General features: G+C 45.2%; 1 protein-coding gene across 1 annotated transcript; it reads right to left on the bottom strand.

Moving 5' to 3' along the window:
- Positions 1-818: 818 nt before the first annotated feature.
- On the bottom strand, positions 819-10238 carry LOC120537766 (RNA-binding protein MEX3B-like). Its single transcript, XM_039766943.1, has 2 exons — positions 9619-10238; positions 819-2821 (listed from the first exon to the last, which is right to left on the bottom strand). Exons 1-2 carry the CDS (start codon positions 10016-10018, stop codon positions 1560-1562), a joined length of 1662 nt encoding a protein of 553 aa, XP_039622877.1. The 5' UTR covers positions 10019-10238; the 3' UTR covers positions 819-1559.
- Between the last annotated feature and the right edge of the window lie 203 nt (positions 10239-10441).

Here is a 10441-nt window from a genome sequence, read left to right as displayed (position 1 = left end):
ACATTTCTAGAAAGCACCGTCTTTTCTTGATAAATTAATATATTTGTTAAGTTTTTAAGCGTTTCCTCCATGTCCCATAGACGTTTAATTTATAGAAAGTGATAAACTTTAGAACAATTTTAAATGGTAGATGCATATTTAACATGTTTGTGAAGAAATCATTTTGACTTGTAAAAATAAACTTATCCTTTGAGGGTATCTCTGGTAAACTATTGATATTGTAAGTGCTCCAGATGAACGCCGAGTACAATAGGAATGTTTCTAGAAAAACAAATGTCTGCAGGTAGGTACGTTTATCGTTGGATTACCTGTATTGCATGGAAGACAGACGCAAATTCTGAAACACATTGGCCGAAGACGACAAACCAGTTTGGATACTTAAACTTCATATATTTAAGATATTTGGAAGATTGACTTACACTGTGTGAGCAAAAGCCCAATAAGAATCCTAAGGGCTTAACGTGGGAAGCTATGTATCGAACGTATTGATCTGGTGGTTATTTTCAAACAAAGTCAGATTTTCTATTCTCAAAAATACTCTGCAGCTCTTTATAAATGATTTGTGTTAAAAGCACTTATTTGGAGTTAAGGCTCTTACACTTTTTGGAAGCACACACATGGAGAAGAGCTTTTCTCCTGGACAGAAGAGTCATTAACTGACCATGGTCAGCAGCAAAAACTGTCCATTACAAGTTACTGACCACCCCGATAACAGTCAGCAGCACATTCAACCCTCCGCCGCCCTAGCACAACTTAAAGCAAGAGTCAAAAATTAATTAAAAAAAAATTTTATTAAGAAGCGTAAAAAATAAAACTCTTAATACAATTTATCATAACCATTAAGTCACTTCAAATATATATATATGTATATATGTATATTTATCTTGATACTTCAGCGGCGCCAAAGGATTAAAGGTCCGTAATTTAAAATAAAATATATTTAATTCTTAAAATTTCTTCAATAAAGTTAATTCTGCTATAAATCACCTACACAAGTAAAAGAATGAGTATGCATCTGTGTTCCTGCAAGGCCAACACTGCACCTTGGGGTGCTGCAACCACATAATGAGTGGTTGGGGTGGGGGGGACATTGTGTTGGGATGGCAGGCATAACTGGCAGCACTCTGCCCAGTAGTCTAAGACTCAAGATCAAGATGAATAAATAAAATAAATAATGAGTGAGTAGACGGGAAAGTCAGCGGTGACCCCACCCCATGTCTGTAGGCTCGACCCCGCCATACATTTGACAAATGGAAGCGGCCAACTGTTCAAACTGTCTGTACAAGTTAATAAAAAGATGATACATCTTATAATTTAAAAGCACCTGCCATTTGTTTGATCCAAAAATGCCCAAATTAATGCCCCCTCACCCTTGGAGTTTTGGTCTTATTCCACTTATTGAAAATAAAAAAAAAAGCATAAAGAGCTGACTTGAGAGTGGCCACCCCTCACAGCCAGACCTTTCCTGATTGGTCAAGTGGCTGCTTGGCAGAAGAGAAGGAGAGCGAGTCCCCTCCATCCCCCTTTGCCATTAAAAGTGCACCCACCTCGCTCACACATTAAGAGAATATGCGGATGGCTTGGGTCGCTGGAGTGTGACAAACTGGACACTCGCGCTGTGCCGACTCGCAGATCTGTCCGGCACACTCCATACAGAAGAGATTATGGCCACAGGGCACCAGAGCAGCAGTCACCTCACTCTCAAAGCACACCGAGCACTCCCGCACAGTCTTTAAGTGACCCAGCCCACTGCCTTCGGAATCTGGAGGGGAGCCCCCAGAGGCTGCTGAAGAGAAGCTACCTGGTAGTGAAGAAGACGAAGAGGAGTAGCCGGGGGTGCTGCTGGAAAAGGAAGACGGGGCAGAGCTACTGCTCTGCAGCCAAGAAAGGGTGCTCAGTGGGTGTTCCGTTAGCAGAGACTCCGGAAGTGTTGGGGAGAGACGAGGGGTGAGAGCACCCCCACTCAGCCCACTGTTGCGTCGCTGCTGGACGCCTCCATTGAGAAAAGGTGCCCAGATGTTTCCAGTGCCACCGCTAAACTCAAAACCCACATCGTCAGCTGTCGGCAAAGTAGGGCCGGGGTCCGGTCCAAAGGTAAAGCCGCCACTGCCCGTGCTGAAAGGGCTAGTGGGGCTTGTGTCTGCTAGCCGTCCCCCAGCATTACTGTAGTGAGACTCAGTAGACCCCGAGCCCAAAGAGCTCAAACTGCCATTACGGAATGCAGATGTAGCCACCTTCCTGGCACTAGCTGCCACATGGGTACCACTTGGTGCTCTTGTCCACAAGGCAGCACCCATGGACAAGCTTGAAGCCTCTAGACTCACATCAGTCCCATTACTGTGGAAGTCATTCTCTCCTTGCAAGTCCACAAAAGCCCCCGTCCTCAGGGTGATGTGGGTCTCTATCTCTTCACGTGCCCGATCCACATTCTCAGGCATGCCCGTCACTTCAAACACAGGGTCCTTGTCTCGACTGGGTGTCACGATGTATGTGTGAGTTTGTTGCTGGATCCTCTTAATGGTGGCCCCCTTGGGGCCCACCACCAGACCCACCACCCGGTAAGGCACTCGCACCTGAATGGTGGTCTGGCCGGGCAGATTGGGAGGTGCTGAAAGGGAGGTACTGCCCATCAACCCCCCAGCATTGGCTTTGTTCCTGGAAGCTCGGATCATAGAGAAATGCTCTGCGGCAGACAGGATCTCCCGCTTGGCCATGTCCACATCTTCCTTGCGGCCCGTCACAATGAACACGGGCTCTTCTCCACGCACTGGGGTTTTAATATAGGTGTTGGTCTTCGCTCGCAGGGCCTTGATCTTGCAGCCTGGGGAAGACAGTACAAATATTAAATTAGCCCTCTGACTATAAAAAAAATAAAACTTGAATGGAATACATACAGCTTTAAAAGTAAACTGTAGCAAAATTCAAAGTTAGGCTAAATGACACTAAAGCTCACCTTTGATGATGAGGTTATCAGACCTTCTTTTTCTTTGTTTTTGGTTCCTCCCCTTCGTATTCTAACCACATAAATCAAATTAAGAAACTTTCTTTCTTCCACAACCTCAACATATCCCATGCTTACTCATCTCTCTCCTTTTCCAAAGCTGAGAAAGTCATCCGTGCTTTTATTGCATCCTGTATCTCCCACTGTAACCCCCAACTAGCAGGTGCCCCTTTAAATCTTTTATCACAGCTCCATTTGGTTCAAAACACTGCTGCAGGAGTCCTTACACAAACCTGCAACAGCAAGCATGTTAAAACACAACCTGCTCCACTTTCACTGGCTCCCCGTCTCTTAAAGAGTTTAACATTAAATTGTATTATTAACTCTTTCAGGGCTGACGCCAACTTTTGTCGAAATTCAGAAGTCGTGGACGGTCATCAGCTGTACACTGTGACAAAACTCACCCTTATATTTATGTGTGGCTCTCTTTACTAGAAGGAAAGTTAAGTAGCTTTGTTGATTTAACCTCGACTCCCTGCATGAGTTGTAAAGAACAAAGAACCCCAAAAAAGGCATCAGTATCTGGTGAGAGACAATTTTACACATTATCACTGAATTGGACTCCAGCTTGTCGGACTTGTGATCAGGAGATGGACATCAAAAATAAAAGTGAGGTACCAGCATCAGCTGAACACTCCCCAGTTGATCGTTTGTGTAGCCGATTCACCTACAGCAGCGTTTGTCTGGGAGGACCACCACTTATGACAACAAGAGGTGCAACCCATATTGTGCCACACTGAGACTACCACCGCTGCCCACAGGCTATGCGAAGACAGCCGGCCCACATACGTACATTCCTGCTGGCCATCGAAGTGCCCCTGTGCAGCCACTGCCGCCAGAGTTGCCGAACATGCGCCAACAGCAGCCACAGCATGTAGCAACAGACGTTTTATGTTGAAATCATTAATCATCATCATTTAACTCAAAGAGTTAAACTACCAGTAATGGCGTACTGCTCAATAACGTGCAGTGAATACACTTGACTTATAGTTTTCCTTCTCTTTCTCTGTACGTTTAGCATTCATTTGCTCAGAGGTTGATACACTTGCTGCTTCGTGAGCAGCTCTTCTTTTCTCCACCCTAGCAGCCCGCTTCTTCACTTCCTTCGTCGGCGTCTTTTTACGTTAAAACTGATTAAGTAAGTTTTTGTGTTGCAATTACTTAGTACATTTTCCTTAATTTTTCTCTTAAGCTGGCACTTAAGTCTTCAATCTGCCTCAAGAACGATTTGAGATATGAACAGGTAGGGGAAGTAACGGCTACGGTGGTAGGGATGAGAACGGCGCCCATACACATGTGCCGCAATGCTGCCCTGCTGGTTGATTCTACAGTAAAATAAAATAAAAATGCGAATAACCTTGGAGGTCAATCATCATCACCACGAAAGCGGATAGTAAACATCACGTAGTGTATGTGTACCAAATTTCAGGTCAAACGGTTTGGGAGCTGCAGGTGATTTAAAATCCTAGACAGAGAAACGAACAGCCACGGTAGCGTATTATATATAACGACCAGTAACGACGTACTTCACGATAACATGCAGTGAATACACTTGACTTGAGCATTCCTAGTCTTCATCCTCTTTCTCTGTACGTTTAGCATTCGTTTGCTCAGAGGTTGATGCGCTTGCTGCTTCCTGAGCAGCTCTTCTTGTCTCCACCCTAGCAGCCTGCTTCTTCTCTTCTTTCGTCAGTGTTTTTGTAATTACTTAGCTCGTTTTCCTTAATTTTTCACTTAAGTCTTCAATCTGCCTCAAGAATGATTTAAGACATGAATAGGTAAGGGAAGTAACGGTGAAGGAGGTAGGGAATGAGAATGGCGCCTGTACACATACGCTGAAAGGCCAAAACTGAGAGTTGATTCTACAATAAAATAAAATTTAAAAGAGTAATAACCTTGGAGGTCAATCATCATCCCGAAAGCGGACAGTAGATGTCGCATAGTAGAGGTGTACCAAATTTCAGGTCAAAGGTCAAACGGTTTGCGAGCTACAGGTGGTATAAAATCCAGGACAGACAAAGGGACAGCCACTGTAGCGTATTATACATAAAGTTAAGGTTTTGTATGGCCTTGCACCAAACTACATCAATAAGATCTTCCACTAAGGTCCATGGATTCTGGCAATCTTGTGGTGCACAAAACTAATCTGTATACTAAATGTGACAGAGCCTTCGGCTCTACTGCACCCAGACTTTGAGATGACCTCCTCAAATTAATGAAATCAACTCATACAATTAATTCTTTCAAAAACAAACAAAAAAGCTTAAAATACAATTATTCAGAAAGGCATTTTCATCCATCCATCCATTATCCAACCCGCTATATCCTAACTACAGGGTCACGGGGGTCTGCTAAAGCCAATCCCAGCCAACACAGGGCGCAAGGCAGGAAACAAACCCTGGGCAGGGCGTGGGCAGGGTGCCAGCCCACCGCAGGGCACACACACACCAAGCACAATTTAGAATCGCCAATGCACCTAACCTGCATGTCAGAGGGGACTGGGTGGTCTCGTGGTCTGGAATCCCTACAGATTTTATTTTTTTTCTCCAGCCATCTGGAGTTTTTTTTTTTTTCTGTCCACCCTGGCCATTGGACCTTACTCTTATTCTATGTTAATTAATATAGAATTATAGACTTATTTTATTTTCTTACTGTGTCTTTTATTTTTCTATTCTTTATTATGTAAAGCACTTTGAGCTACTATTTGTATGAAAATGTGCTATATAAATAAATGTTGTTGTTGTCTTTGGACTGTGGGAGGAAACTGGAGTACCCGGAGGAAACCCACGCAGACACAGGGAGAACATGCAAACTCCACGCAGGGTGGACCCGGGAAGCGAACCCGGGTCTCCTAACTGCGAGGCAGCAGCAGCGCTACCCACTGCGCCACCATGCCGCCCAAGGCATTTTCAGTTTAGCCTATTTATCCAGACGTTCAGGAAGATTTGCATTTATATCATAAATTAGGTTATTTGTTCAGGGTCTTTATTGTCATGTTTGCATTTTGTTCTGGTTTATTGTCTTTTGATTTATTTCAAAACATTGTAAACCCTGTATTTACATGATTCTGCTTACCAGACACTTTTTATACAAAGTGACTTACAAAAAAGGGCAACGTAACTGAGTAAACAAAATTGAACATCACAAGTGAAGAGCTCAGAATGCAATACAAGCCAATTACAACTGTCAGTCAGTCATCTTCCAGCCCGCTATATCCTAACACAGGATCACGGGGGGTCTGCTGAAGCCAATCTCGGCCAACACAGGGCACACACCCACACACCAAGCACACACTAGGGACAATTTAGGATCGCCAATGCACCTTACCTGCATGTCTTTGGACGGTGGGAGGAAACCCATGCAGACACGGGGAGAACATGTAAACTCCTAGTTACAATTGCTAGGTTACAAAACCTAACAGTTAATATAAGACAGAAATTCATCAAACATGAGTCTTCAAATTCTTCTTAAACACATCGAGGGAGTCAGAGTTTCATGTGGAGGTGGGGAGCTCGCTCCACCAAACAGGAGGTGCAAATGAAAAGTAAGGGCTGAGATCTGACAGCACACATAGGTGGCATCACCAGACAGTGTTAATGTGTGTATATTTATTTACCTACCTACCCATTTATATACTTATTTATTTAAAGAGATTCTGTTAAATAATCAAACATCTTCCTGGAGACAAAGAACCTTCTATCTAAATCTAATCAGCAGCCTTGAAAGGTCGAAGGAGCATTAAGACTTGAAAGTGTCTCCATATACACTACCGGTCAAAGGTTTTAGAACACCTCACTTTTTCCAGTTTTTCTTCAAATTTAATCAAATGAAATGCAATGAATGACCTAAATTGTGCAAATGTAAGCAGAAAACTGCCATAGGTTTAAATTTTAAAGTTTAGGTTAGCAAAAACTGAGAAAAGGGAAATTTGTGGGTATTACAAATGGGCCTTCTTCAGGGAACAACTAATAGGTTACAACCTACTGATGTTCTGCAACAATGAAGGAAAACAATTTGCACAGGTGTAACAACTTGTGTTGATTACTTAAAAACCCTCTGTCTGTCTGTCTGTCTTAATGCAGAGTTGGAATAGACTGTGTTACTACACCCTCTGAAGTATTACTTGGACAATATCACACTCTAGAAAGTTATAAATTCAAGTGATAATGGCAAGAAAATGGCAATTACCTAATGAAATGAGACAAGAGTATTATTACCCTTAAAATTATAGGCCTTCCATTTAATGAAACTGCAAAAGTAAATAAATAAATATTCAAAGTGTCAATAAGTCCAGTGGTGTCCTACACAGTCCAAAGGTAATTAGAAACTGGAAGAATATCCAACCTGGCAGACCCAAAGACATAAGCCAAGTTTCTGAGGGTCTCTGGCTTGGGTGATCATAGGTGCCTTACAGCACAACAGCTTCAAGCACAGCTTAACAGTGGGCAGAGACAGCAAGTTTCAGTTTCTACTGTGAAGAGGAGACTTGAAATACCAGCTGTGGACGACTGAAGAATGGAAGAAAGTCTTCTGAAAAGGCTGGGAGCACGTGCTGATTTTACAGCATGTTGTCACACCCACCACAAGACAATCCACTCAGATTGGGACCCGAGCGCATGGCCTAAGGGATCACAATGGAACAGGGTGAGGTTTTTATGGTGGCTGAAGTGGAAACCCCTGCCACCAACATCCATATTTTCCATGCAAATTGGAACCGATGTATCAAAACTTGAAATCTTTGGTGCATCACACAAGGGTGTGTGTACGATGTCGAATTGATGAAAGAATGGTCCTTCAGTGTGTGACGCCAACAATCAAACATGGAGGAGGAAATGGGATAGTCTGGGGTTCTTTTGCTGGAGGCAGAGTTGGTGACACGCACAGGGTGACTGGCATTCTGAATGAAAAGGATTACCACTTTGATGAATCAAAAATTTGAAGAAGAAAAAAACATTTACACTTAATGATTCCTTGACTTATATTTTTGTATTTGCCATTGTTTATTTGTTCTATGCCTTGCTTCCGTGAAACAGTAAGACATTAAACTGTGTGCATTTCCATCACAGCACAAAAACTGAGGTGTTCTAAAACTTTTGACCAGTAGTGTATATAGGCGCTGACCCACTACTCTTTAGGGGAGCATCAAGGATTGGAACTTAATACATCCCACTACAGGAAACCAAGGTGGTGCTCTGAAAAGAAGACTGACGTGTGCCCTCCTTGGCTGGTTAAACCCAAGGCATTTCACTGCACTCTGAATCAAATGCAACGGCTCGGTGATACATGCTGGTACTCCTTCCAGCAGATGGCTGCAGATTAGAAGACCTAAGCCTGGACCAAAGAGTTGCATATTCCGTCAGATACAGTCCCGTGAATAACGGAGTCTACAAGACCGAGAGACCACAGCAACATGGTCACCGATCACCATCCTGAGGTTGTGTACCAACTTGGGTATTAGACATAATGAGCCAAGCTGAACATAGATGGGGTGCTGAATAGACAGACAAGATGGGATAACAAGAAGGCAACCAGTCTTTCCCAGGCGGAGGGGCAGATGGTGTTCCTTTATCCAGGTTGCAACATCAGTGAAATGTGTAGATATTTTAATTGATACCTTATGGTCCTCTTTATTTAGTGTTTTATCTGGATATTAGGTATATCCAATGTTGTATATACCCTATTGTCAATTCTGAATTTCTGTGAAAAGAATTGAACAAGGGAAAAGGTGCTATATAAACAAAATGTATATTAAATATACATATTAACTTCAGCCAGGCGACAGTAATTAAGGAATAAATACATCAAAACAGTGATCCTCAAAGTTTTAGTATCCTCGGTGCAGACAACACCCGCACTGATCGATCACAAACCCCAGACTCGAATTCTTTGTGTGCCTGCAGCCTCCTCCCACCCTCCACTTGACACCGGCACGGGCCCTTTAAAAGGGGCGAGGCTAAACGCCCAGCCAATGGGAAGCTGAAGTTGTGATGTCACTGCGCTGGCAGCGTGGTTTTCAGACAAAGAGAACAGCAAAGACCGGCGACTGCTGCAACACACACAAAAAAAGGAGCTATAAATGCGGTGTAAGGGAGTGCTTAATCCGAAACATAGAAACCATGGACTGGGTGGAGAGCCAGCAACCGAATTTAATGGTTGGACCAAACAGGGAAAAAAAAAGTAGCGCAGACACTTGTGACCTCAACACTCCATCCTCCTCAGGAATACCGTCACCCTAGACTAGACAAAGCGGCCCGGCCCAGCCCACTCATCCACCACCCTGGGCCACTTGGAGTGGCAGGGGGGAGGGAGCCTCACACACAAGTGGGTCAGCAGTTCGGCGGGGAGGGGAGGAGTGCTGGTGGTGGCAAGTAACGGTATTCGAGTTAGCAGGGCACGAGGGAGTTCAAAGGTGAGCGACTTCAAGACTAAAAGAACAGTCAACAGCCACCCGTCCCCGCCCCACTGAGTCTAACTAACAAACCGTACGAGTCCAGCTACCTTCATTCCCTTTCAATGGGACAGCTTCCCTGGATGGTCAGGGAGGAAAAAGTGCAGACAAGAAGGGGTGAGTCAACAAAGACCGCGCGTCGGTCAGCCCACCTCCCTTTGTATCCTACCTTGTCTGCCCACAATCTCGGCGACGTGCTCCGAGCTCGGCACCGGTACACACTCCGTCATGTTGACACTCCTTTTGCGGCTACCCGTTTCAAGCAGCACCGAATGGTGAGACGGGGCAGCCATGTGGAAGCCAGGGCCGAAGATGTCCGGGGCGGCAGCAACTGGCATTGGCGGGGAGGAGCAAGAAGTCGGTGAGGCTGGGTGCTCCAGCATGGCAAGTCCAACAAAGCCGGCCCCATCGCCGGCCACCGCGAGGTCCAATTCAATTTCTCTCGGCCGCTCCTCCAAACCGATAAGCGAGAGTTGGTCCAGGGTTAAGCACAGCTGCTCGTCCTGAGGGTCCGGGTCCGGCTCGGGCTCCGCTTCGGGCATGTCGGGATGGTAGAGAGTGCTCGGCATGGCGTGCACCCTCGCGGTGCACACTGGAGGTAGGGAGTGACTGCCACTCGCAGTTCGTCTCGGGTAAGTGCTGCTCCCTCTTCGGCTTGACTCAGGCCGCTCCGCTCCTGCTCTCGCGCTCTGGTCGCAGAATTCAATGCTGCCCTCCTTTGTCTCACCGCGCCGCGCACTGTCACTCACCCGCTACGTCATCGCCGCGCAACAATGGGCTCACGAGCCACGCTCCACGGTGGCGGCGGTGCGCATGCGTCACGTATAGGGCGGAGGCGGGGCTAAAGGTGGTGTTGACGATCTGCCACAGTGGAGCGGCGCTGCCGCCAATTCCACCGCAGTTGCAAAGAAATCGAAAAGGAACGTAACAGTGAAAGACCAGTACATTTATAAGTAGATTGACGGAAAACAAGAGAGCAAAAGAAAATAAAC

This window comes from Polypterus senegalus, chromosome 10, assembly GCF_016835505.1.
Source record: "Polypterus senegalus isolate Bchr_013 chromosome 10, ASM1683550v1, whole genome shotgun sequence".
In the NCBI taxonomy this organism is placed as follows: domain Eukaryota; kingdom Metazoa; phylum Chordata; class Cladistia; order Polypteriformes; family Polypteridae; genus Polypterus; species Polypterus senegalus.
This window is presented reverse-complemented; position numbering and strand designations above follow the sequence as displayed.

Coding starts and splice junctions, on each gene's coding strand:
- LOC120537766 (XM_039766943.1), bottom strand. CDS start 10,018: ATGCCGAGCACTCTCTACCATCCCGACATGCCCGAAGCGGAGCCCGAG. Junction 2,822..9,618: donor CGAGATTGTGGGCAGACAAG/GTAGGATACAAA, acceptor TGTCTTCCCCAG/GCTGCAAGATCAAGGCCCTG.